Here is a 26,271-nt window from a genome sequence, read left to right on the forward strand (position 1 = left end):
AAAATTTAAGAAAATTCTTCACGACAGCCTTTTTGTGTGTGTGTGTGTGTGAGTGTGTGGTGTGTGCGTGGCCCAGAAGAAAAAGGATTAAATCAATGTTGTGGAACAAATTGTGTTTTGTGTATGTGTGTGAAGGTAATGCAGCCGAGCCGTATTTGATATCCTCGTTTCTTCCACCGATTTTGCTCTGCCGCCAACAAGGCAAACGCATAACGAGGCTATATCGTTTCCGATTTTGGCCCCGGTTACCCAGGGAAGTGGGCGTGGACCCGCCCCCGACATGACCACACACGATGTCCCATTTGATTTTGATGGCGTGAAGCTCACACGAGCGTTAATAATCGGAAGGCACAAAAACACACACCACACACATGAAACTGGCACAGATGGATAACGAAAGAATGGTCTGGGGATAACTCCTTAACTTGGAAATTAACTTGTTTGATTTATGAAATCGGGTTAAGGTTCGTCCGGGGATTTATTTAAAATCTAAGAAAGCGTTATCCCAATAGTTTAACTTAGAATTTTATTGATTAAATGAAACGAAACATTACTTTTTTATATATAAAACAACAGAGGTTTTTGAAATTGTTCCAAAATTGTTAGTGAACTTTTCCAAGTGTATATTTTACAATAAAGAATTTTTTAAAATTATATGTAACTTCCTGAACTCCAATTATTCAATTTATATTTAAGAACCTTAATCTTGTTAGACAATTTATTGTTATTTATATAAATTATTTATATCTATAGATCTACAAGTTTTATATATTATACATTCACATTAAAATATTTCCCTACATCTCCCCCTATATTTGGATATAAATACGAAATTTTTCCTGAATCAATATAAGGTATTCATATATATTAACGACCCACCTGCACTCAGTCTTTATTGCATTCGCTTAAACACAAAAGGTAAGCGGAAGCGGAAACGAAACCGGAGCCCGCATCTATGCCAGCAGCTCGTCCACCTCGAGCAGGGGGCGTGGCAGCTGGGGGACGACACGGGCCAGGTCCGACACGGAGCAGGCATAGAGATAGCCCTGCTTCAGCTTACCCTTGGCGTTGCCTTTGTGCAACCAGTCCAGCCACGCCACCTGCTCCTCGACGGGATCACAGATGACATAGGACTCGTGAATCTGGGCTAGAGTGGCATACGGATTGTTGACGCCCAGCAGGGCGATGCCGCGCGTCGGTTGCCCCTCGTCGATGAGGACGCGATAAAAGAGCTGGGGCACGGCCAGTACTCCGTTGTTGTTGGCATCGGTGGCCAGGTGGAGAACCCGGCTGCCGGCCACCTTCATCTGGCCATAGGTGCCCGTGTACACGGTGGCCGAGATACCAGAGCTGGCCACATAGCGCCGCGTGGCCTCCTCCAGATTGGCCCAGCGTCCACCGTTGAAAGTCTGCCACTGGGGCGCAACATTGACATAGTTGAAGCTGCTCCTTTGCTGGCTGGCATAGATCAGGTCCGCCTTGGCCGCCAGGTGCCCGCGGGCCAGGAAAAGCCCGGCCTTAACGTCGATGAGGCCGGCATCCATCACCTTCTCCTGGTTTCGGTGCGAGTAAATCCTGGCTATGTCCACGCCGGTGAAGTGGCCGGCGGGACTGAATTTCGTGCGCTTCACGTTCCTCTGGAAGTGCACGCTGGCGGGTGTCAACTGGTGGCGGGCGTAGTGTGTGCGCAGGAGATACGGGTCGTGGCACAGTTCCATGGTTGCCACAAATCTGCCGTCTCCGATGTCGTAGCCTACGCGATACCAGAACGCTGCGGGGTGCTGCAGCGACTCATCCCCGCAACGCCTGTCGAGGCGCTCCACAGTGTAGGGAATGGCCTGCCTGCAGGTGAAATCGCGGAATTTCATTTTAGACCCTTTCCACGCGAAGGTGGTGTTCTCCAAACACTGCACCCGTATCGAGCGCTGGTCGGTGTCCATGGATGCAAAGGAATGGCTGCAGTGCAGCTCGATGCTGGCGCCACGGGGTATCTCCAGCTGCCCGTCGACGTTGGGCAACCAGTAGAGATCCGTGCCGGGGCGGAGGTAAAGGGGCTGAACCTGGTCGGGTCGAGGCAGCTCCTTTTGCACGTCCACCCTGCAGGGAGCACCTGGAATTTTCACTTGGTGTTTAACGTTATGCTTTCGGGCGTCAATAAAATTAACTAAATTAAATTGACTAAATTAGGGAATAGTTTGAGAAAACTTAGAGATTTGCAACATTAAAGTTATTTAAATTGGAAAGTATTTATAAATAAGCAGTTAGCTTTAAGAATTATGATATATTGAAAAAAAGTTTAATAAACAAAAAGAAGAAAAGTCGTAGGCAATTTTATGACACATTCATTAAAAAATGTGACGACATTTGCTTTTATTTATAACTATGCAAATATATATTTAAATTTGTAAAGTTGTGGCCTTTGCAGAACCATATGTTTATGTATTTTTAGAAAATAATTTCATGGAGTATCACTTTCTAAGCAAATAAGCTTAGCAGTTGTCAAGAAATAGTTGTTAGGCAAGACAGACCAAGTTCTGAATTACTATCAGCAGTTCACAGAAAAAGAAATTAATGCAAATTAACAACACTCTACCACACTCTACTTTATAATTTAAATATTAAAAAAAAAAAAAAGTAGAGAAAGTAAATAAATGAATAAAAATTACGTTTAAAAGTACTAGTATGTCTAATAATTACGTTCACAAGAAATTAATGTACAAGTAAAATATAAACTCTACTTTATAATTTACATTTTCCAAATATATAGTATATTTAATATATAAATTAATAAAAAATCTGTATTAAAATAAATTACCTTAAACATTACCAAATTTCCTAAGACATCTTATTTTAACCAAACTAATATTTCGAATGCTACTGTAAAACTCACCTGGCTCAAATCCCGTCCCATCAATATGCAATCCATCGAGATCTTTGATTATCTGACCCACATCAGGGCCGGGAGTGATGGCCTCACGTGCTCGAATCTCTCTCGGTATCACGATCGCCAAAAGCAACGCGATGAGCTGGTATCCACGAGCTGACTTCGTCATGTTTGGAAACAAACGACCGCCGAGGTGGCTGTCTAACTGCAGACTGAGTGAATTTTGTTTGGTGAACAGGTGTTTTTATCGTACATTCTCAGCTCGCTCTTTCTCTCTTGGCCGCGCCAAGCTGTCTGCCGTCTCTTTCCGCTTCTCGATGTTGATTCTCAGCGAGAATGGAGCAGCGATAATATTATTGACATTTTGTGTCTGTTAAATAATTATTTATTTATTTATTTATCTGTGGCTGCGTTGTGTAAAAGTTCTTCCGAATTCTTCGGACTGATATAAGTAAGTGTATTCAGGTCTAGGTTATCTTAACTTTCCTTGCAAGATTTAAATAAATAGTATCTTTTCTCAATTTTTATTATTTGTGATAAGTATAGTATATAAAATACCTTGATCATCTTGTTCATTAATTATTTTTGACATTTGCCTGGCTTTATACTCTCAGATTTGAACTTTTATTGCTGGAATAATTACAAATTTCTATCGGCTAAATCATATAACATTTATTTTCATGCATAATTAATTTAATTATATTTTATGAAAAGAGTTTGAGTAAACATTTAATTTAACATTTAACCGTATGAGTTGTAGTCATTGTAATTGTTATTACTCCCACTGTAGTTATTGTAATTGTTGTAATTATTGTAGTTATTGTTATTATAATTATTATAGTCATAGTAGGGCTGTGCCGTGGTGTACGTATTGTAGGGATTATAATTGTTGTAGCTGGGATAAGCTCCATTGGATCCATAATATTGATTGGGATTAATGCCTGCACCCATGCCCATGGGCAGGATAACTAAAGGCTCCACAATAATGCTAGTTCCACCTAAGCCTCCACCCCCCAAGGGAACACCTGGAACGCCAGGCTGTGGCCCCATCGGCATCATGGGCATTGGAGCCCGTACTGGTCCGGCCATTGGCATGGGTTGTCCCATATACGGCGGGTAATAGGCCCGTCCCGGAACTGGAGGCACATTCATAGGAACTGGCACTGGGCCTGGCACACGCATGACACCAGGCATCGGCATAGGTCCTGGCATTGGCATGGGTCTTGGAGGCATGGGAATCTGACGAGTTGTTCGATTAGAAGCTCGAGAAAGATCTGTTTCTGGTTTTTGGCCGGGGGGATCTGTCTTTGTAAAACCCAGAAATAATGGTTATTTAAGGGGAATGTTAAATTACAACAAAAGGTGAAAAATATTCTTAAAATATGTGTGAACAGAAAGTGCAAGTAAAGAATTTCATAAACTAACTAAGATCCTAAGAGGATCCTCCCGAAAAGGGTAAGTTAATGTTGTAATAATACGAATTATAGTTGGGTAAAAAAGGGCTATAAAAGGACGAAGGAGGACCTCCTGCCGAACGACTATTGTAACTCATATACGACGGATAGGACATCCCCACTGAAAAGTACAGTTGAGGATTGGGTTGAGCTTGGATCGCATATTGTGGATTAGGTTGAGGCTGGATCATAGGATATTGGGGCGCAGCCTGGCGGGGCATTGGACGTGGTAGTGGATACCCTGGAGGCGGCAGAGGAGCCGGCACTCCCACCGGCTGGTACAGCACTTGCGGCGATCGCCGGAAACGGTGCAGAGCTGGTGAGTACACAGAAAAAAATAGCACCAAGCGAGCCATTAAACACTATTTTGTTGCTTTTATTTCTAGGAAAATATGTTATTTGAAATAAAATTCTATTATCCCGACGACAGTGTAAGGTAAAGCAAATAGTTATTGGTGGATGAGGGATTGGCCGACCTGGCCAGGGGATATCCCCTGTATTGTCCATAAGGACTGGCCCCCACTCTGGGATAGCAATTGTAATAGCAGGGCGGCGTGGGCGGAACCAGTTGGGGGCCATTGCCCGACCTTGCCTGCGGATATGAGGGTAATCCCACGCCGGTATTGGGCACGTAGCCCGGATAATTGCAGGCATAGGGATAGAGGGGATTGACTGTGCAGGGCACATTCTGTCTGCGATTTAGCCATGGATTCGGCTGAAGCTGAGGCTGTGACCCATCCTGTACAATCACCAGGACATTGGCCTGAGTCTGGCCCGCGTGCGTGGCGGAATTATCCGGATTTCCCAAATCGGTCAGCAGCTCAAAGTCCGTATCCGTATCCGTGTTCGTGTCGGTCCGATTGCGATTCGTGCTGGTGCTGGGTATGATGATGCTACTGCGGGTGTTGGCGATGGTCAGTGTGGTGTCGATGGAGAAATCCCTGGCCAGCTGATCTGAAAGGGATCAGTGAGAAAAGCCGGATTTCCATGTGAATGAGAGATGAAATCGATTGGGATTACAGTCTGTCACGCACCTTTTTGACACTCTGGGTAAGCTCCACATTGTACTCCTTCCTGTTGGTCTGGGCCAGTGCATGGCACCCGGGATAGAGTGCATCTTTCGCCCAATTCACAGGCAATATCCTCACAATCCAGACCAAATCCTACGAAGTGAACTTATATAGCAAGTGGCCTTAATCCTTTCCAGCCAACTTACTTTTGTATCCTTGAGTGCAGAATGCTGCTCCTAAGATCAGATATATTCTAAATATATGCTTCATCCTTGTCTGAAATGGTAAAATCAACTAAAGTCAGTGCGGCTAAAGCCCTCTATTTTATATATTCATTTTCACGCTTGAAAAGAGATTTTAATTATTATTAGTTAAATTAATTCAGCAGAATCGCATTATATTTTAATTAAATGTTATTTACGCTATTAGTCACACTTTTTTGGAATGATATAAATAATATAGACATGTGACATTAAAAGTTCATGCTGAAACAGTAGGTTAATGGAATTAAACTTGTCAATGAAAAGAACTTTGAACTCACGAAGTTCAAGGCATACATAAACTAAGATTAAAACCCGAACTATAAGTTGATGAATCAATAAGTAAAGCGTTATTAAAACTTAATGAAGTTCAAGGCTTCAATAAACATTGGTTTAAATCTTAACTATAAGTTAATAAATTATGTAGTATAAAGTATACTCAAAGGTTCAAGGCTTAAAGTCAATGTATTCTTAACCCTGATACTTGATACTTCTCATTAATCGAAACACAGTAAAGATATGCACACATTATTTAACCCCGCCATAGCCCCAAGCACTTGAGAGATTACTCAGCAAATATAAATCAAGACATGCGTGTGGATTGTTCTATCTTCCCCCTCTTGTTGACTCTTGTTTACCTCCTGAAAAGTCCATTACAATCATTAACCACGCTGGCGTATACTTAATACGCGATGGGACGATTGCGCTGCGATAAGATAAACAAAAGAAACCGCGCAGGCACAGGCAATACGTACAAGCTGTCCCGATAAGTAATGTGAAAGTCACTGCCATGGGGACTTCGACTTGGGATTTGGATACGGATTCGGGGCCAAGGGACTGGCATTTGGGCCACTGGAACAGCGGGAGGAAAATCCAGCGGCACTGGAAAACGTGCGGCACGTGAGCAAACAGTCCGATGGCAGGCCAAATAAATAGCTGTGTGCCGGCCATAAACGATAACGCCGGGCATTTGATAACCTGACTCTTATCAATATGTCCAACATGCAATAAACTCCAAAAAGAACAAAAACCGAACGTGATTTCCAAGTTTTATGGCCACGAACAACTAAATTTAAACGTGCCTCAAAGCCTTGTATTTTTGCAGAAGAAAAACAATACGGCAAGTGGGTTGTATTTTTATTGGTTTTAAATTAAGGAAATTCATTATTTATAGCACATTCTAGTCTTGAATGCCCAGCACTCCCTCTACGGCCAGATCGTCCAGTGGCAGATCCTTTACCACGGCAGTAAAGTCCTCCACGGTGCAGGCGTAGGAATAGCCCTTACCCAGATCCTCCTTGGTCCAACTGACCCAAGTCAATTGATCACCTATATCCTCGCAGATAAGATACTCCTTTGCGATTTGCTCCAAGTCGGCATGTGGATTGTTTACTCCAATCAAAACGATTCCCTTTCTGCTCTCCCGATCAATGACGACGCGGTAGTACAGCTTGGGAACCGGAATCAAGCCATTGTTATTCTCATCAAAGTCCAGATACAGCTCCCTCTCGACACCATTCACATCCGGCAGGGTGGACACACCCCACGTGCCCGTGTAGCAGTCCGCGGTAATGTTCTCGTCAGCCACGAGCTTCCTCACGCTATCCTCCACTCGCTCCCAGTTGCCGCCATTGAAAGTCTGCCACTGTGGAGCCACGTTCACAAAGAAGAAGGTGGCCTGCTGGGCGGCGCCGAAAACAAAGTCTGTTTTGGCCGACATGTGACCCCGGGCCAGGTAGACATTGCTGCTGATGTTGAAGTAGTGCGAGGCATCCATGCCCAGGATCTCCGAGACAGTGATGTTCTGCTGGACTTGGGTGTACATCGTGTTCACATCCTTGCCATTGTAAAAGTCGCCTGGTATAAAGGTCGGTCTGGACACCGATCGCTGGTATTGAGCGCTTCCTGGATAGAGGACGTGATGCACATAGCGCGTGACCTCCGAGAGTTCATTGTGGCACACATCGTAGGTCTGCAGGAAGTCATCCGAGGAGGTGGCCGAGAGCTGGAAGCCCACTTCCAGGAGATCAGTGCCTCCATTGCAGGGACGATTGGTGCGGCGAGCCGTATACGTTGGCCAAGAGGTGCAAACAAAATCCTGGAGCTGGTAAAGACTGCCCAGGGCCAGGAAGTTCTGCTGCTGCCAGCAGGTGGAATTCACGAATGTGTAGCCAGCAAAGGAGCCAGTGAAGGGCTTGATGCAGTGGAACTCCAAGGACTCTCCATGTTTCAGCTGCACCACGCCTTCCTGATCGGGCTCCAAGTACCTGGCAATGCCCAATTCACTTCGTACGACAAATAGCGGTGCTGGATCCTTCAGATCTCCTCCGTTCACCCGGAAGCTGCACACCTCATCCTGCAAATCCTGGTTGGAGAGGCCCAGCACGCCAGTGGTCTCCAGTTGATCCAGCGGCAAGTCCTTCACTATCTTTATGAAGTCATCCACAGCGCAGGCATATGAGTAGCCCTTCGAGATGTCCGTCTTGTCCCAGTCCAACCAATCCAACTGAGCACCCACATCCTCACAAACCACATAGTCATCCAGGGTTTGGGCTAGGGTAAGATGGGGATTATTTACCACTATGAGGACCACACCCTTGCGAGTATCCTGGTCGATAACCAGGCGGTAGAGAATCTTAGGCACCGGCAGCTGCTTGGTTTCACTGTTCAGATACAGCTCGGTCTGGACACCTTGGGAATTGGGTAAAGTTGAGATGCCATAGCTGCCAGCATGGACACTGACATTCAGCCCCTGGTTCGCCACAAACTGCCGCAGACTGGACTCCACAGCCAGCCAATTGCCAATGTTGGTGCTCCTCCACTGGGGCACAGCGTTTATGTAAAAGTGCGTAGCCCTCTGGGCGGAACTGTGGATGAAATCCTGGCGAGCTGCCAGTTGTCCACGGGTCAAGTAGAGATCCTTGGAACTATCGAAGTACTGACTGGCATCCAAGCCCAGGGCGGCATTGAATGACTCCAACTGACGCGATTGACCATAAAGAACGTTGACATCCTCGCCAGTGTAAAAGTCCCCTCGAAGGTAGCCCGGCTGTGCCACTCCCCGCTGATAGGCCACATTGGCTGGGGTCAGTTCGTAGCGAGCATATCGCGAAATCTGCTCCTGCTGGTCGTAGCAGATCTCCAGATGGGTAAGCAGGCCGGCGGCCACATCGAATCCGATCTGAACGAGATCAGTGCCGCCCTCGCAGATCTCTCCGGTTCGCACTGCCTCATAAGTGGGCCAACTCTGGCACACGAATACGCGAATGCCAACACGCTGGTCCTCTGCCTCGTACAACTGATCACCCACACATCGAGCTGTCAGAGCGGTATAGCGGTTGAAGGGGGAAACCAGAGCTCCAGTGCAGTGAAGGTCAATGGAAGATCCTTCTTCCACGGTGTAGAAGCCACTTTCGTCAGGCAGCAACCAGCTAAGGGCTCCTTGGGGAGTAAGAAGCGGAGCAGGATCCTTGAGGTCGCCATTGATGTTGAACCTGCAGGGATTGGCAATGGGACTGGATGTGGTTACAGGGGGACTTGTAGTTGTGGAAGAACTAGAAGAGGTTGAAGTCGGCTCTTCAGTGGGAGTAGCAGTGGAGGACGTGGGTTCCTCGGTGGGAGCAGCAGTGGAGGAAGTGGGTTCCTCAGTGGGAGTAGCAGTAGAGGAAGTGGGTTCCTCAGTGGGAGTAGCTGTAGAGGAGCTCGGCTCTTCAGTGGGAGTAGCAGTGGAGGATGTGGTTTCCTCCGTCGGAGTAGCTGTGGAGGTAGTGGGTGCTTCCGTCGTGGAGCTGGGTTCCTCAGTTGTGGATGAAACAGTGGTGGGCAAAGCACTCGATGAGCTTGATTCCGTCGTAGATTCCTCGGTGGTGGATTCCTCTGTTGTAGAAGGAACTGTGGTGGGAGTAGGAGTCGTTGTAGGTTCTTCCGTGGTACTCGTAGGACCCACTGTGGTCACATCATCCAGCCCAAGGACGCCGCTTGTGTACAGATCATCCAGAGGCAAGTCCTTCACTACCTTAGTGAAATCCTCCACAGTGCAGGCGTAGCTATAACCCTCGTGCAGATCCTCCTTGGACCAACTCAACCAGCTCAGCTGATGGCCAATATCCTGGCACAGAATATAGTCCTTTAGGATCTCCTCCAGAGTCAAGTAGGGATTGTTGATGCCAATGAGGACGATGCCCTCCCGGCTCTCCCGATCGATTACGACGCGATAGTAGAACTTCGGGACGGGAATCAAGCCATTATTGTTTTCATCAAAGTCAAGATAAAGCTCCCTCTCCACGCCATCCACGCCCGGCAGAGTGGACACGCCGTAAGTGCCCGTATAGCAATCAGTGGTGAGATTACGATCGGCCACGAACTTTCGAACGCTGGTTTCCACCTTCTCCCAGTTGCCTCCGTTGAAGGTCTGCCACTGTGGAGCCACGTTGATAAACAAGAACGTCGACATCTGTGCAGCGCCAAAGATCGTGTCCGTCTTGGCAATCATGTGTCCACGCGCCAGGATTCGATCATCTGAGTAGTTGAAGAAGGGTGAGGCGTCCATGCCGAGTATTCCACTGATGGTGATGTTCTGCTGCACCTGAGTGTACTTTGTGTTCACATCCCGACCGCCGTAGAAGTCCAGTTCGATGAAACTGGGTCTCGCCACTCCATGCTGATAGTCATAGCTCGAGGGGTATAGCACATGGTGGACGTATCGCGTGGCCTCCGCCTCGGCATCGTGGCAGAGTTCGTAGGTCTGCAGGAAGCCGCCATCATCCACCTCGAAGCCTACCTTGACAAGATCCGTGCCGCCATTGCAGTCTTGTCCCGTGCGAAGAGCCGTAAAGGTGGCCCACTGGGTGCAGGAGAAGTTGTTGAACGGATAGATGAGATCATCAACCAGGAAATACTTGTTTTGCAAACACTGGGCCGTCACTCGTGTGCGGTTGTCGAATGGAGCTGCAAATCCCACTCCCGGACAGAACATATCCAAGAGTTCGCCATTCACCAGACGCACGGTATCCGTGGGATCGGGAACGATGATTTCATAGGAGTTGTGACGCGAAAACAGCGGAGCGGGATCATTGAGGTCACCGTTGACCTTGAATTCACAGTCACCGCGCACTGCAACACCTTCATCGCCTTCGGCCAGGGCTTCCGGCAGGATTCTAGGCAATCTGCCGTACACTTTTCCAGCACTGCCGGCGATCAGCAGCGCCAGGAGTAAAAACGAGCAGCGGTTGCTCCACATCGCGACGTTTCAGAGGACGTAATGCCAAACGTTGGCCCGACGCAGTGCCTTCTTATACGGGAAAGTTATCGCGGAGATTAGGGTTTTATGGCTTTTATGGCCGCCGATTATAAATGGGGCCGTAAATATAAAATAGTTGGGAACGCAACGCCATGCCAATCAATACTTAACTGACGCTATAGGTAACCACTTGTGAAAGCCACTTGAGTTGTGGAAACCTGATGCCATCTAATACAATCTCTATTCGTTAATGTAGACACGTAATTATGAATATGAAGGACAAGAATTTGATATAGATAGACCTAAGAGTTTCCCCAATTATTATTCTTAAATAAAAGTCATAATTAACAGCAACATTACCATTAAAAAGCTGGTCTACCAGGTTATCTTGGCACATTTTTCCTAGAAAAAATAGGGAGTAATCCAAGTTCTTATCTGGTAACAATTAATTGACCAAAAATTGAGACACAATCTATTTACCATAAACTTAATTACAAAAACGGTTCAATGGGAAGTTGAACTTGTTATTAGCACGTAATAAACTAATATACAAATTAGCCAATTTTTGGATTTTATGACTCAATCTGCGTGATTGAACTTTGAGTTCACTAATGAAACATATTTTTCAGGGGAATCCATTCATTTATTTAAACAAAATTAGTAAGAGGAAAGCCTATGGCACTTGTGATTTTTAATTGATTGATGGAAGGCCTCCCATTCCACATATAATACGAATTAATTAACTTATTAGCTAAGGCAACATTTGTTATTGAAAGCAAATATTTGCGGAATAAAATGCACTCAATCAACATCACCGGCAGGCCGAGAGGCAGACACTGTGTGTCATATTGGCCAAATCAAATAAATGTTTGGGTCGAATGATGGACCAGACCAGCTGGACTGTGTCCACAGAAACGGAACCAGACCAGACATGGCCACTGACTAATTTGCAGCACTGTTCGTGCGTGTGAATTTCGGCAATTGAATGATGCTGCCTAAACTCTCATCTCTCGTCTGTGTTCTGTACTGGGAAGACGAACAAAAAGCTGCATGTAAAACAAATCATTAGGTAATTGAATTCGGTTTTGCAAAAATACAATTTATTCGAATTCGCATTCGCAGCTGACAGCTGCTACGCACAGAAGGAGGCCTGTCAATGAAATGCAATATATGTTGTGTAGACAAATGCTGTGCGTGTCGTGCGAATTGAATGGAAATGTTGCCATCAAATTATGTACAAAAGCAGAATTAAGAGGGACAAATAAAAATAAAATAAATAAGAGTCACAAAAGCTGCTCTGAAATATGTTATTTCACATTTCTATGGGCCAATATTGGGACTTGTTTTGGGAGAAAATAAAATCTGAAATCTTGATATACGGCAAAACAATAATGCTGTCAGCTAAAAGTGAGACCAATGAAATATTGTATTTGTAAAATGGTTAAGGAAGGGCAGACTTTTATTTGCTGCTCGTCTTGTTTAATTGAATTAAAATATATTTGCATAAATGTGTCTAGTAAGCAAATACATTTCCTGTGTACATTTTCCATTTCCCCCCTTGTCTTTAGGGAAACCCAAGCACAAGAGCTCTTTAAAGCTGCCTCAAAATATAACATTGTCAATATTATTAAGCATATGCACTCTGACAGTTCCGTGTAATTGTCATAATTTCAAATATGCAAATTTCCAGAGCCCTTTTTTTTGTTGTGTTTTGGCTGAACATGCCAGCGAGAGACTCGCATTAATCAATTACAATGCCGGCTCTAGGTGCTATTTTGGCGCATGAACGTGACAATTTGGGCATAAATCCTGATTTTCTATAATTTATGGCAACTAATGGAAAACACACGGCGTATGCGCAATGTTAGATCTGCTCAGTTCACCTTGCAGCTAGCTATGAAATTGCAATTAAAGCGATGGCATTGGCGATGGGCATCTGGCAATGTTAATTATAATTTTCCATTTACACTTCTTTTCAATTTCCCTCGCCGGTTGCCGCTCGGCCCAATTAAAAGTGCATTTTGCCACGCTCAGCCAGACACAAGGTTAAGGCAGCCAGCCAAGCCAACAGATTGCTCTCGAATGGATCCTTATGCGCCTGATTGCAGTTACTTAATGAAAGTGCATAATTCGACAAGGACACTGCAGTCGGGGAGGATTTAAGTGGGTGGGAGGTGGACTGGAAACCTAAGATAAGTGTTTTTTGAAGATATTTATTATAGATCTTGTAGAAAAATGATTGTAGTGATTTAATAAGCATTTTTTAGCCTAAAATTAAGGCTGCATTATTCTCTACTATTTTTTTTAAACAAATTATATATATATTTATATGTTTATATTATATTTATTTATATTTAACCAAATATTACAGTTTTCGATCCATAATCCATTTTTAATACAAATCAACAAAGTATTTTTTTAGGTTTAAAATCTATATAAAACCAGAAAATCTCTTTCCCCATATTTTTGTTTGCATTCGAAATCCTAATCTGGGATTGAAAGGACAACTGTTTTTTTCTTGCTCAGATTTAAGCCACAAAAACCCGACTGAACTCTTTAAGTACAAGCTGTTGGAAAGCTGAAGAAAACATGCTCGTTCTGTGCCACCACCCCAATATACTCTTTTTGTTTTCCGTTGAGCCTTTTTTTCAGCTTTTCGAAACGGAAAAGTTTCTTGTATGGAATTTCGCAGAGCACGCATACGCCGTGTGGCCCACAGCCCAAGCGGCATTGAATAAATGAAGACGAGTGCAGGCGACGGCAATGGCGATGGTCAAAACGAAGCTGCCACTCGCAATGGCGACTGGCGGATAGAGGATGAAGGCTACCTCCACCTCCTCGACCATCATCAACAACAACAGCAACTTCAGCGGCAACAGCAACACAAACAGCCCAGGCGGCTCTCAAGTGCAGAGCGCCAACTGCAAAAGACAGCGACCAGCGCGAAAAAAGCGCAACCAAGGCATTTTTTAACATTGCCATGTTCGTTTTTTTTCCCCCTTATTTTTGGCTTTTTTTCGCTGGGCCATATTTAAATGGATATGCCTGAGATTTTTTGTTCACTGCGGTTTTGCTCTCCACTGAACGCAAGGAAATTCTCGCAGCTCCACCGTCTCGTCCTTTAGCCGAAACATTTTAATTTAAATGTTGAAACGTGACAATGGCGCCGAGCCTGAGACTGAGGATATGAGGTTGTCTCATGTGTCGCGCTGTCAGTCAAATTTTAACATATACCCTGTGAAAGGCGAAGGCGGCGGATGTCTACGGCACTAAAGTCCCAGGATGACGCCCCCTTTGTTGGCTGGAAAGTTATTTTATGCAAAAGTAATTCGCAAGGAGAGGAGAGAAAAGAGGTTTCTGAACCAGGATGTACATATTATAAGCAGAAATATTATGTATTTTGTATAAAATAATATTTTAAGGAGATTTTGGAATAGAAAGTGACGTACAAATTCAAAAGTTTCCAGATAAAAATCACTTTCCAAGTAAAGAAAATATTTTTAAAGCTTTATAATTATTTTTCCGTTTCTGCAAATCAGTTCTGATGGCATTTACAGGGTCGCATAATTTCGATACCTATCCGATTTAATTCCCTTGGCTGCTGGGTATTTTCAGGGCCCTTCAGACCATGTCCTCACCGCCATCGTCCCTCGTGGTCAAAAACCCAGCGATGTTGTCGCCGCTGTTGTTGTTGTTCGAGTGGATTACCAGCAATATCCAATGGGGTGCTTGTCCAGCGTTCAGTTGACAAACGCGCCGGGGGAAAGGACAAAAAAAAACGCTGTTAAATTATGCCCGCTCAAAAGAGTTGAATGACGTGGGGCGATGTGGGGCTCCGTACTCCGAGTGCGAGTACGTGAAAGGGGGAAAGGGGGATTCGACTGGACTGGACTGGCAATGACGAGCCTGTGGTTACCACAGCTCAAGTGCCAATTAATAAGTTTGCCTTTGGTATGAATGAATGCCAACCCTTCCGGGCGGCCCTCGTCAACTCATCTGATTGCCGCTGAAGAGTTTCGGGCGAGGGCCTGGTCAGGGGCTGTGTGCATGAATTATTCAAAGAAAAGGATATTAAAAGCACACAGATACCCCCATCTCCCTGCCCCCCATGTTTGTACATCTGTATGGGTACATGTGTACATGCTGCACTCGCGTACCGTATCCTTTTTTATGCCGCCGGAATGGACGATGCGCCTGAGTAATTGGAAGTTTTTACTGCTGCCTCGTTTGCTTCAATTTCGCGATCTGACTCTGACTCGGCTTTTTCGCTGGCCAGGACCGTACCGTACCATTCTGCTCCTCCTTGCCGTTGATGAAGCAAATTTTAATGAATAATGTGCGGACACACGCGTTGTGATAAAATATTTAAGGGCCCTTCAACGGTGCTTTGTAGCAAGCGCGGCACTCACCAAAGAGCCAGGGTCCAGAAAATGTATCATTTCTGGAACGGAAAATTGAGAATTCAATAAAAATAAGATAATTACCTGTTAATCGATGTGCTAATAATAAATATATTAATTTACAATAAAGTTTATTGTTGTAGAAACCTTATGAGTTAAGAAATTCTAGTTCAATTACTAAAAACAGAAACAAATTCTTATAACGAACATAATAAATACAGATACAAATACTTAATATTTAAATATACATTATTATATTTATTATGTATTTTTATCATTGGAAAAAACTATAAATTTGTGGCCTTATTTATATCCAGATTACGACTCAATAAATTAACCATCTCACATTTAATTCAATTCATTAAGATTTCGCCTCTGGTTAACTCAATTTATTGAGAGCCCGCGTGCTCATTTTCATTCAGCTTTTCTGGAGCAAGGAGCTCCTTTTGTTTCCTTCCGCCACGATAAGGATTCTTGAGAATTTCTTTTCTCGTTTTCACATTTCAATTAGCATATCGGTGGGGAAGTGCACGCTGTATATATATACCTATATATATATAAGAGCGAGGGCCCGAAATAATAATAAATAATATGCTCGAAACTCGCTGAACAATACGAGAACAAAGTACGAGTAATATCAGAATTGTTGCCATTGTTTCGTTGACTGTTGTCTGTTTTTCTTTCACTTCAGCTGAGCTTGTTTCACTTTCCGGCTCCGCCGCCGGCTCTCCTCTCGATTCGGGGATCTGGATCCATGTTTCTGGACCGGGACCCAAACCGGGCGGCTCCTCCTGCAACAATGTAGCCGTAGTTGTTGTAGTCCCTCTGTTGATTTTCTGCTGGCCATGTTCCACTGCACTTGCACTTGTTTTTGTTCCCTCCTCGTTGCTATCTGCAGCCCTCCAGCGTTTAATTCAATGTAAACGTGCTAAAGACCGTTCTGGCCTGGACTGGGAAACAACAAATGTTTAAATTGTAGCAAACAAGCAGCGATAGTGTTGCATCCCTTTGTTCTCCCTGTCGATTGGAGAGGAAACAATGCAACAGTTACAGGCATCATCGGTTGCAATGTCATTATTATCGTGTGCTTCCACTCGCATATTGCACGCATCAGAGGATGTCAACGTTTTCGTCTTTCGGTTGTATAAACTGTAATTTAAATATAATAATTAAGTGGGTGAAATATACATTGTAATTTAAATTTAATCACTAGTATGTACGTTTCTCTAGATATCATTAAAAAATATTTAAAATATTTCTTAGAGTTTTCTGAACACATCTTAAGAAGTTATTATTAGTATTTTACACTATATTATCTTCCTAAATTCCCAGTTAAAAAAATATTTATACTCCTCCTGCTTATTTTTAAAATTTAAACAAAACCAAGAACCTGTTATTTCTATTCCACATTCATGTCTCTATATAATGTCATTCGAAACACACGCCCAGCCCAATTAGCTTTCTGCTTATCCTGGCCTGGCCCAGTCAGGGGCTTTTCTCTTAACCACTCCTCACAATTAGCTTAAATATTCCGGCATAGCCTTGAACTTGTATCGCTTTCGGTTATTCTCACCCATTAATTATTTATGAGTTTCTGTGGCTAACACATATGCCAAGGGTAACGATAAGAATTTTGGCCATAAATTATGCTGCTGCCAAAACACGAAAGGTCATCCAATGATAGAGGCCAAACTTTTGGTTAAATATTATGGCCGAATGGCCAAAAGTTTTCGGGTTGAGCAGCTCTTAACTCAAACAAATTTGACCCCGAGGTGGAAAAAGGCATATGGGCCAATATTCTTATATGTTTGCAACGAACTTACTTAAGCCTGATTGGGATGTAATCTCTTCGTTTTGATTTGACCTTAAAACACTATAATTTTTGGCAAGACCTATTAAAGTTTAATGGAAATATTTTTGCCGGCAGCCACAGCCCGCTTATTAAACCCGCATCTTGCTAGCGGTTTCTTATTTACTCCCCGTCTAGTCTGAACAAAAATATACATACGAAACAAGCAACCGACAACTCAAAGAGAAAATTCGGCTGGGCCGAAGTTGAAAAAGTTCCTGCCAAGAACAACATCATTAAATCAATATTAAATGAGTAAAGTTTCAAATTTAAATTTCATCAGCCTTGAAGTTAACTAAATGATCACAACTCATATGCGGCGGAGGCAGAGGAGGAGTTGCCTCGTTACAACTTGGCCAAAGTTCAACGGGTGCCGGTCTTGCAACCAAATTAAGTTGCCATGGCCCAAGTGTGTACTTGACAAAAAGTTTCGCACTGCACTATATGCTTGTCCTGCGTAATTCAAGATATTAATTAAGGGTCAAGTCGTATGCAACACGCTTTCTCCGAAAGGCCATCAAAGTTTCCAGGGATAAGACCTAAGGAGTTGGAAAGAAGGACACAAGATGCAGCTGTAATTATGGTTTTAAAATTATACATTTTTAAGTGGAGGCCAGGAGAAATTATGAGGGAATGCATATAAGAAATTGTATTTAGGGAATTATTATATTTGTTAGATAAATTCCTAGAGAAAGTAAACATTATTTTACTTAAAATAATTATTCCTTTTGTGTTTTGTGTTTTAATAAATACCTTTAAATATTAAGCACCTTTGAGAAAAGTATTTAATTTTCATAAAACAATTTACTTTCTTTAACGTTAACCCAAATTCAAGTATTTATTCTCTACCAGCCTTAAGCCACCCCTACGACATGATCTCAGCTGCCTTGCGGAATGGCAATATTATCACAACAGACTATCAATTACTTTAAGAAAATAATTAAAGCTCCGTGACATTTTTCCGATTTTCGCCAGCCGCACACATCTTGGGTGGATTCAACAGCCAGCCGCCGGCTCAATTACAACCCAAACCCAGTCCGGCGCAAAAGTCCAGGCCAGGCCAGACCAGACCCGACCCGGCCCAACCAGGCCGTTGACGTTGCCAGAAAACAAGCGAGGCAGCGGCAACTGATCAATTATTCAAACAGCATCGAACTGGGTCATGTCGAACAGCTTGAAGCCGAAGCTGAAGCTGATGCTGAGACAGAGACTGAGGCTCTCCGGCCTCGTCCGCATCCGATTGCGAAGCCACCCCAGAAAAGTGCCAAGGGACATGTTGTTGGGGGTCTCAAGGAATGAAATTTCTGCTGATTGAATTGAATTTGGCCAAGGTCGGAATGATTTCGGTATTTCGTATTCCACTGTAATTAAATTTTTGTCTCAAATCCTTGCATGGAAATATTGGTATTCGCCCGGTGGTGGCCGCCGAACAATTAACGAGGGCGGCCGTGTCCGGCTACGCATCCTGTCTGGGACCACCGGCCGTCGGCTGCACAGGCGGATAAATGGAGCGGACGGCCTCAATGGCAAATTAAATAACGCGCCCAAAGTTTGTACAATTGATGCGATTTCACGCAACGCAGATCCTGAGGGGTAAAGCGATTGCCAGCTGCCTCCTGGAAAAATAAACCTAAAGAGGAAAAATAGAAAATGCTCTAAAAAGAAAGCACAACTTTGTGCGGCGACACGATGGCATTGAATGAAAATTGAAGGCAAGCCTCGCAATACCCAAAAAAAATATATATGTATATGTATAAAAAGAAAAGCGAAAATGAACGGTGGAAAAAAGAAAAGCCCGTGTACGAAAATATTTGGTAAACGCTGAAATTAAATGAACCGAAACTGCAAAGAAAATAATTTAAAAAAGAAGAAAAAACCAAGTGAAAATCAGAGCTGAAATGGAAAATCTATGAATACTAGGCAATGGCCAGGGAATATTTACCGAAAATCGATTTCGGACTAAAGTTCAGCTATAAATTTATGAATTGTATTTAAACTTTAATCGAGTAAAGCAAACATAATAGGAAAATATATAAATTTATTAAAGTAAAAACATTTCAGTACATCTGAAAATTTCACTTTAAAATAAGAAGAATTTTTTACATTTAAAGAGTAAAAAGCACTTAATCTAGCTGTATGAAAAATAAGTAAAAATATATAAAGAAAACATAACATATTTTTCTACCAAAATTTGAAATTATTTTATAATTAAAAGTAAGTACCATTTTATATTAATATTATTTACTTTTTTTTTACTTTGAAGTCCATGCCTAAATTACGGAAAAAAATGTGAGTATCCTTTGGAGAGCAGTCTCCGAATACAATCTGTTTTGCTATACAAAAGCCGAAAAAAATAAACCGAAAGCCTGCCATGGAAAATAATAGCAAAGCAAACAGGGCGGAATAGCCCCCGGGGGGCAGGCACGTTGATGCGTTAAATTTAAACAAATAAACAGCAGCAGACCCAAATAAAAATCGTTTGCAGGCACTGCCCAAATTGACAAACACGACAACCTGAGCCACTCGCAATGTGTGCTCTATGCTCAGGCTCAGGTATGCGATTCTATAGATAGGCACATGTACATATACTATATATACATATATATATATATATATGTTTATATGGAGCAGAACATAAAACGCGACTGTGGCAGCGACGAAATGTGTGCTTCTGGGTCAAAGACACGGGCGGCTAAGCAAACAAACCAACGAACTCACAGACAGATGTAATGGAACGGCCTAGACAAGGACTTGCATAATTTAAATGTGGATATGCGGTTCGGTTAGCGCCTGGAGGTGTGCCACACCCACATTAACACACTTGAGTATAGTGAGAAAAATCAAGGAAAATGGGTCTCAACAGTTTCTGATTTTATAGTCTAGTATCTCTTTGAATTACTTTGATGGTTAGTCATACTTTCAACCTAAAATGAAAATGAAATAAATAAGAAAGGGTTTCTTATTTATTGTTTAAATTTATTTTTCTCCAGTGTAACCATCAACCCAGTAGTTGGCGAAAAGGAAACAGCCACTCAAACTGTTGTTGCGGGCGCCAGCTGCTAGATCCTTTGGCTTAGAGCTTAGCAGATTGTCGCTCCGCCTCTTTCGGCCACTGTACCTAGCTCGCTCTGGCTGCGTGTTGATAATGAGCCATTCCGCAAAGATGTAAGTGTTAGTGGGCGGATGCTTATCACATATGTATGTGTGCATGTGTGGCCCGCTAGAATTTATAGCCTACTTTATGGCTTACTAATGAACTTTCAACTCTGCGCCAAGACCAGCAGCCTTCTCAGGCACATCCAAGTCTATATCGTCTATATAAACGTATATGTATATGAGCCTTTGGTTAACCCACTAATGGATTTCATATAGTCCCCCATTCGACGACCTTGAATACTTTAAAGTTTAGGGGTGAATCGATAGGGAAAACAATTTGTAGGCTGGCAGGAAGGACGTTTATCTATCGCAGCAAGTGGAACACATTTCCATGGCCCTCTGTTTTTCACAATTTTTTCTTTTCTTTTTATTTGTTGCTCCTCCAGTTGTCCAGCCTCCATAAATCGCTCAAACATGGCAAGCAAAGTAAAACAAATTGAAAGGGGGCGACACGGAAAAGGGAGCAAACAAAACAAAAAACGAGGGAAATGGAAATGAAAAGCTCACAAAATGGAGTCGTAAAGCAAATGGAGCAGACATACACACACACACTCAGAAAAAGGCATTTGCTTCCTGTTAGCCTGTGTATGCATATGCACGCATATTTATGATGCACCGTCACGCCCACCAAAAAAAAAAGTGGGTGGTAGTCCGCCCATGGAAATCGGCTGATTTCATTGTACAAGTGAGCGGAACTAACTTGAATTTAGTTTTGAATTTAGAGGGGTATAAACATTGATAAAATTTTAAAAATTTAAAGTATAAATATAAATGTCAATTTACAACAATCAACGGGTATTAAGGATCTTATTTGGTTAAATAATAAACTCATTGTTGCTGGCATAGTAATTTATTTTTAGCTCATTTTTAAATGTAATTATCAAAGAGTTTCTTAATTTTGCCATTCTCTTAACCTTTGTTATTATTTTTCAAAGAGCATAAAGAGTGCGAACTAAGAACGAGCGCTTATCAATACGGATATCTATACCCAATATAAAAGAAATACAAACAGTTGATAAGGCCATATTTCGCGTATTGCCTGTTAGTCAGAATTATACTTTCGCTTTGATAGGTCGTGCCACAGCAGAAGCCATGGGCGATAGTTCCCGTGAACCAAACATTTTGAGCCTAAACTGCTTTTGTTTGTACAATATATTTCGTAGGATTAAAATAAACTGCGAGAATGCCCATAACGCCAAGGATACCGTGGGGCAGTACCTGGATCTCATGAACTTTGCCATCAGCTGCGAAACCTTGACCAAAGTATTCAGGGAATGGGACCCCGAACTGTACGAAGAGCTGAGGCTAACGCTGGACTTCTCGAATAGAGCCCCACTGATAAATGTGAACCTATCGAGTCTATATAAGTTCATGCAAAAGCAGTCCCCGAGGGAACAGAAATTATTCTGGTCTGCCTACCTAAATGCCATCAGGGAGAACGACGAGTTGGAAGCGGTGAAAGTGACTTACAAGCCATCGCAGTACTATCCGCAACACTTGGACAGATTCGAGGCTCTTCTGGATGCCCTGAAGGAGAAAAAGACTCTGCGGAAGCTTGACATTACCATGAGAGGTAAGTAGACTCAAATATTAATTTGTATTTGAGTGGAAATAGTGGTTGTTTCATAGGCTACAGTTTTGAATATGTGGAAATCAAAGGTCTGAAGACCCTGCAACTGGACGCCCGAATGGATGTGAATGACCTGATCCAGTTGTGTCAAGGAAGTCCTAACTTACGCCGACTTAAATTAACCAGTGCCGAAATATCTGGCAGATTGTCTGACATCGTTCCGTATTGCAATCACCTGGAATACCTGACAATTTCGATGAAGGAGGACCTAGATGCCGCAGAGTATGCACCCCTTGCCCAGCTGCCAAAACTGAAGGACTTAACTCTCTTAGGGGAACCCATTGAGGGTTCCCTACTGAAGCTTTTCCGAGGTCTGAAAGAAACCTCAATCCAGCAGATAAGCATTCCGAATGTATATATCACCATGGAAGAGCAATATGCGCTGTCAGAGATTTTATCATTGACTTCACTCAAATGCTGCCCCAAAGATACTTATATACTTCAAGGCCTTTTTTATGAGCCCAAAAATTTGAAGAAAACTTACTTATCGTTTCCACTAAACCGAACCACTCAGATGGACTTGGAAACGGTAGTATATCGCATGCGTGCTGTTGTCAGAAGTAGGAAAATCGATTCACCTGAGACTGCAAGAGAAATTGCTAGATTGTCACCTGGAAATGATGAACTAGATTGGGGTATCCTCGCACATGCTCTTCAATATTACGTAGAGGCTTGGATTACGATGGATGAGATAGGCCTATTGGCTGAAAATTATTCCAAATCGGGTCTTCTGGAAGTTTCGAAACTAGAACTTTCAAAAGATATGCCAATTACCCAAAACGTAATCGACACTTTGGGTGCCTTTCCCTCCATTACCTACATCCGATGCTACTTGCATCAATTGGAGCAGATAATTGCAGTGAAACTACAGCATCTCAATAGCAGAGAATGGGTTTTCAGGCGAATGGATCGCATCCGAACCGAACACTGCGAAGTTCGTGTGCTAAATCTCGAAGTGCCCGAAATATGGACTGTCGTTCTGGACTTTTTCGAAAAGGATGTCTCTATCGATGCGAGAATTTTTACACCTTTGGTTAATTTAAGAAACCTAACGAGTCTTATAATCGGGAACTCCTCCGGTAACGGATCCCTAAAGGCGCTTTTTAAAAGCTTTGCCTCGATGGAAACACACATTCTGGAATATTTACGAGTGCCATTCCTTGGCCCAGAAGAAGTCGCAGAGGTGGCGAAAATTCGTAGCCTTAAAGAGCTCGAGTGCGGTTTCTTTTGTTCCAGATTCATTGACCATCTGGCCACAATGAATCAGCTTCAGCTGCTCAACATTAACGTTCATCCAATGGGACGGTTGAGGGATCTGTTCAAAGCCTTGGCCTCTAAACAGGATCAAACACTAACATGTCTCATTGTGGAGAGAACAGTACTCACTTTCGAAGAGGTTATCGAGGTTGCGAGAATTGAGTCCTTGTCGGGCTTACAACTGGGGTTACCTGATAGACAGAACTGGCAACACTCACCGAGCCATAGAGCAGGAAACCAATACGTTCGCTATTGTCAAAAGTGCCAGTTGCCGCCGAGGGGCTCAGATGTTTTTCAGCACCGCATCTACACTAAAGCCCTGCCATTTATTTCCCAAGAAGTTGGCTTAGACACCCAGGTTAGATTTCTAACCGAGTTGTACGAGACTTCAACACCCTTAAACCTCAACCTATTGACCAAGCTTCCAAGATTGCGGTGGTTGGATATACACCTCTTATACTCAATTCCAGCTGTGGAGAATCTATGCAGGACTCTGGCCTTAGAAGCCCCCCAAAGAACACGCAAAATAACATTTCCCTCTCAGGACTTTAAGCTTATGTCTCAATTCGAAGAACTGCAATATCTGGATTGCTTTGTCTACCATATGCAAGACATTGAGAGTGTTGGTCTCCTAAGGAATCTAAAGGAGCTCATATTGCACAATATCCACGGAATAGAGATGTGGGAGATACTGAGGGAACTCAGAGAATTACCGTATCTTGAATGTTTGGTTGTGCACGGCAAAGATCTGGACAACTATGAAATAGCTGCTGTGGTTAATATAAAAACGCTAACACGACTTACTGTTGGCCTGGCTTCGAATGAATGGTTCAAGTATCTGATATTGGCAAAGAATCTGGAAATCTTGGAGGTAACGTCAACTCACTTTGCAAACGAAAATGAAGTTGATTACATTAACTTGATTTGTATGAAATGCATCAAATTAAAAACGTTTTCCCTCTTTCGATATTATGGCTACATAACGAAAATTAAAGTCAGGGAGCTCGTAAATACTCTAAGATCTGTTCGTGATGCTACTAAGTATCCCTATTTGCTGCTACGAGGCATTTGGGTGGACTTTGAGCGCCTGCGTCAGGTAAACCTTAAGGTAGGGAAAGTCCCCAAACCCAATAATTATTTGTTTTGTTTTCTTTCTTTTAGGTGTACTACTACAACGATTTATATCTGCAATTGGAGTCACTCACTGCTGATGGTTATATAAGCAGTGACGAATCCGAAGAATCAGACAGTGAAGTGTATACTTAAATGTTTATATTTTATATTATAAATAATATTATTAGGCAAACATAGATATTTAAAATATATATTTCCTTGATTGTATGTTCCTATGTGATTCTATGCCTCAAAAAACACACGGCTCGTGCTCAGCTAAATAGAAAATAATGACATTTAATTAACAAATATTTAAAAAAGAAGTAGCACAAAACGTCCATGAATCAGAGTAACAAAAAAATAAATTAATTGAAGCTTGTCAAAGTTGAAGAGCCTGGCACAGATGAAATTGTCGACTCATTAAAAGGCAATTTCTCTCCATTATATGGGTCCTGCCCCCCGCACAGGACACTGCATGGCCGGCAGACAGGAGGCGGACTGAAAACATCAAGAGCCAAGAATCGAAACAAAACGAAACTAAAGGCAAACAAGCAAAAGACAAACACTCATGGGCTCTGTTTCACTTTGGCCTGCTGCTTTCTGCTCTTAGAGGAAAAATCGATAGGGGGCAAATTTTTATTTATAGTCCTTGGAAAACTCCCTCCCTCCCTCTCCATTTCATGTTTTTCTTTATTTTGTCCTGGACTGGCCAAGGGGCAAGCATTTGCCATTTCTACTCCGCCTGCGGGCGAGTTTTTCATTTGACTTGGATTGCAGTTCAAAGGCTCGCCATCGGCTCCTGATTCCTTTTCGAGGTCACCACCACCGCCGCCGCCTTGTCCTGTCAAGTGCCACTTAGACTCGTGTGTGTGTATGTGCTGGCTGTCAGAGGTCCTTTCTCGGTTCTCCATTTTTTTAGCACAAGAAAGGCAAGAAAAATCGAGCATTAAGTCGATAACTGGGCGATTAGTTAAGTTTTTATGTCGGCAGGCTGAAAGTTTGATGGCAGGACCGCCTCCTGTCAATATTCATTTATTACTTGTCCGAAAGTAAAGAAATACAAAACAAACCGGGTAGAAAAAGACCAAGAGCCAAGAAGACAAACTTTGGCCGAAAGAAAAGCAGTTGGTCAAGAGGAGCCATGGGAAATTCCTCGCTCCTTTGGTGGTCTCCCAGCCAAAAACGATGTAAATAGGCCAGCGAAAAAGTGTTGCCGAATCAATCAGCAAAAACATCACAAGGATTCTGGGGTTTCCTCAACAGGCCTTCCTCAAATAAATGTTAGGGAAAAAAGGCAAACAAAAAATCACATAAAAGTTCAGCTACCCTTGGCACTGAGCCGAATTTATTCGCTTTACAAATCCGGCCAGCATGAGGCAATGAAAAATAAATAAATTTCCCTCACTGGGGGCGGTCCCACAAGAGGGCACCGCACTATTCCACTCGGGATGGCCCATATTTGGCTTGGCCAACATGTAATACACTCAATTAGGCCAATTCCGTGCACCATATTTATGGCCTCAAATATTTTTATGCCACAAAAAAGGAATCGCTGCGAGACCGGGCACCGCCATAAACTATAGGGAAGAGCATTTCTGCAACACTCCAAGGGCCATAAAAATCGAAGCCATATAAATGAGCGGAAGTGGCAAAAGAAAATACAAATAAATATGGTCAGACAAATTCCAATTCCTGCTCCCCACTGCAGTGTCGAGTGTCCTCCACTTGGCCAAACTGATTAATTGCCACTTGACGAGAGCCAGGACAACAGGGAAGATCCTGACGGTGGTCCCCTCCCTAATCCCGCGTTTCCTGCGATTCCGTTGTTGTCAATGTGAATCGCGTCGACCTTCTCTTCGACTTTCTCCTCTTTTTTTGTCGCTGTCTTTTTTTCCTATGCAAATTAAAAATTTGCTGGCTTAGGTCGCTTTCTGCTGGCAGCGACCAAAGTTGAAATAAATTTAATTATTTGCCGGACCCGCAATGCGGTCGCCTCTTCCAGCGCCATAGATTGGCATT

General features: G+C 43.1%; 4 protein-coding genes across 4 annotated transcripts; 1 reads left to right on the forward strand and 3 right to left on the reverse strand.

Annotated features, from left to right (window-relative positions):
* Positions 1 to 581: 581 nt before the first annotated feature.
* LOC108070375 (uncharacterized) lies at positions 582 to 3,082 on the reverse strand. The gene is made up of 2 exons (XM_017160824.3): positions 2,891 to 3,082; positions 582 to 2,110 (listed from the first exon to the last, which is right to left on the reverse strand). Exons 1-2 carry the CDS (start codon positions 3,051 to 3,053, stop codon positions 954 to 956), a joined length of 1,320 nt encoding a protein of 439 aa, XP_017016313.1. The 5' UTR covers positions 3,054 to 3,082; the 3' UTR covers positions 582 to 953.
* A 543-nt stretch (positions 3,083 to 3,625) lies between these two features.
* LOC108086282 (uncharacterized) lies at positions 3,626 to 5,618 on the reverse strand. The gene is made up of 5 exons (XM_017160823.2): positions 5,555 to 5,618; positions 5,373 to 5,501; positions 4,764 to 5,292; positions 4,579 to 4,654; positions 3,626 to 4,189 (listed from the first exon to the last, which is right to left on the reverse strand). The coding sequence occupies exons 1-5, from the start codon at positions 5,616 to 5,618 to the stop codon at positions 3,626 to 3,628; spliced, it is 1,362 nt and encodes a 453-aa protein (XP_017016312.2).
* Positions 5,619 to 6,733: 1,115 nt separating this feature from the next.
* Positions 6,734 to 10,854, reverse strand: LOC108070481 (uncharacterized). Its single transcript, XM_017160967.2, has one exon. The coding sequence runs from the start codon at positions 10,845 to 10,847 to the stop codon at positions 6,789 to 6,791; it is 4,059 nt and encodes a 1,352-aa protein (XP_017016456.1). The 5' UTR covers positions 10,848 to 10,854; the 3' UTR covers positions 6,734 to 6,788.
* Positions 10,855 to 13,585: 2,731 nt separating this feature from the next.
* LOC108086281 (uncharacterized) lies at positions 13,586 to 24,405 on the forward strand. Its single transcript, XM_017183169.2, has 5 exons — positions 13,586 to 13,754; positions 21,325 to 21,825; positions 21,882 to 24,010; positions 24,182 to 24,235; positions 24,301 to 24,405. Exons 1-5 carry the CDS (start codon positions 13,586 to 13,588, stop codon positions 24,403 to 24,405), a joined length of 2,958 nt encoding a protein of 985 aa, XP_017038658.2.
* The last annotated feature ends 1,866 nt before the right edge of the window (positions 24,406 to 26,271 follow it).

The sequence above is a fragment of the Drosophila kikkawai genome, chromosome 3L (assembly GCF_030179895.1).
Source record: "Drosophila kikkawai strain 14028-0561.14 chromosome 3L, DkikHiC1v2, whole genome shotgun sequence".
NCBI classification, from domain to species: Eukaryota; Metazoa; Arthropoda; class Insecta; order Diptera; family Drosophilidae; genus Drosophila; species Drosophila kikkawai.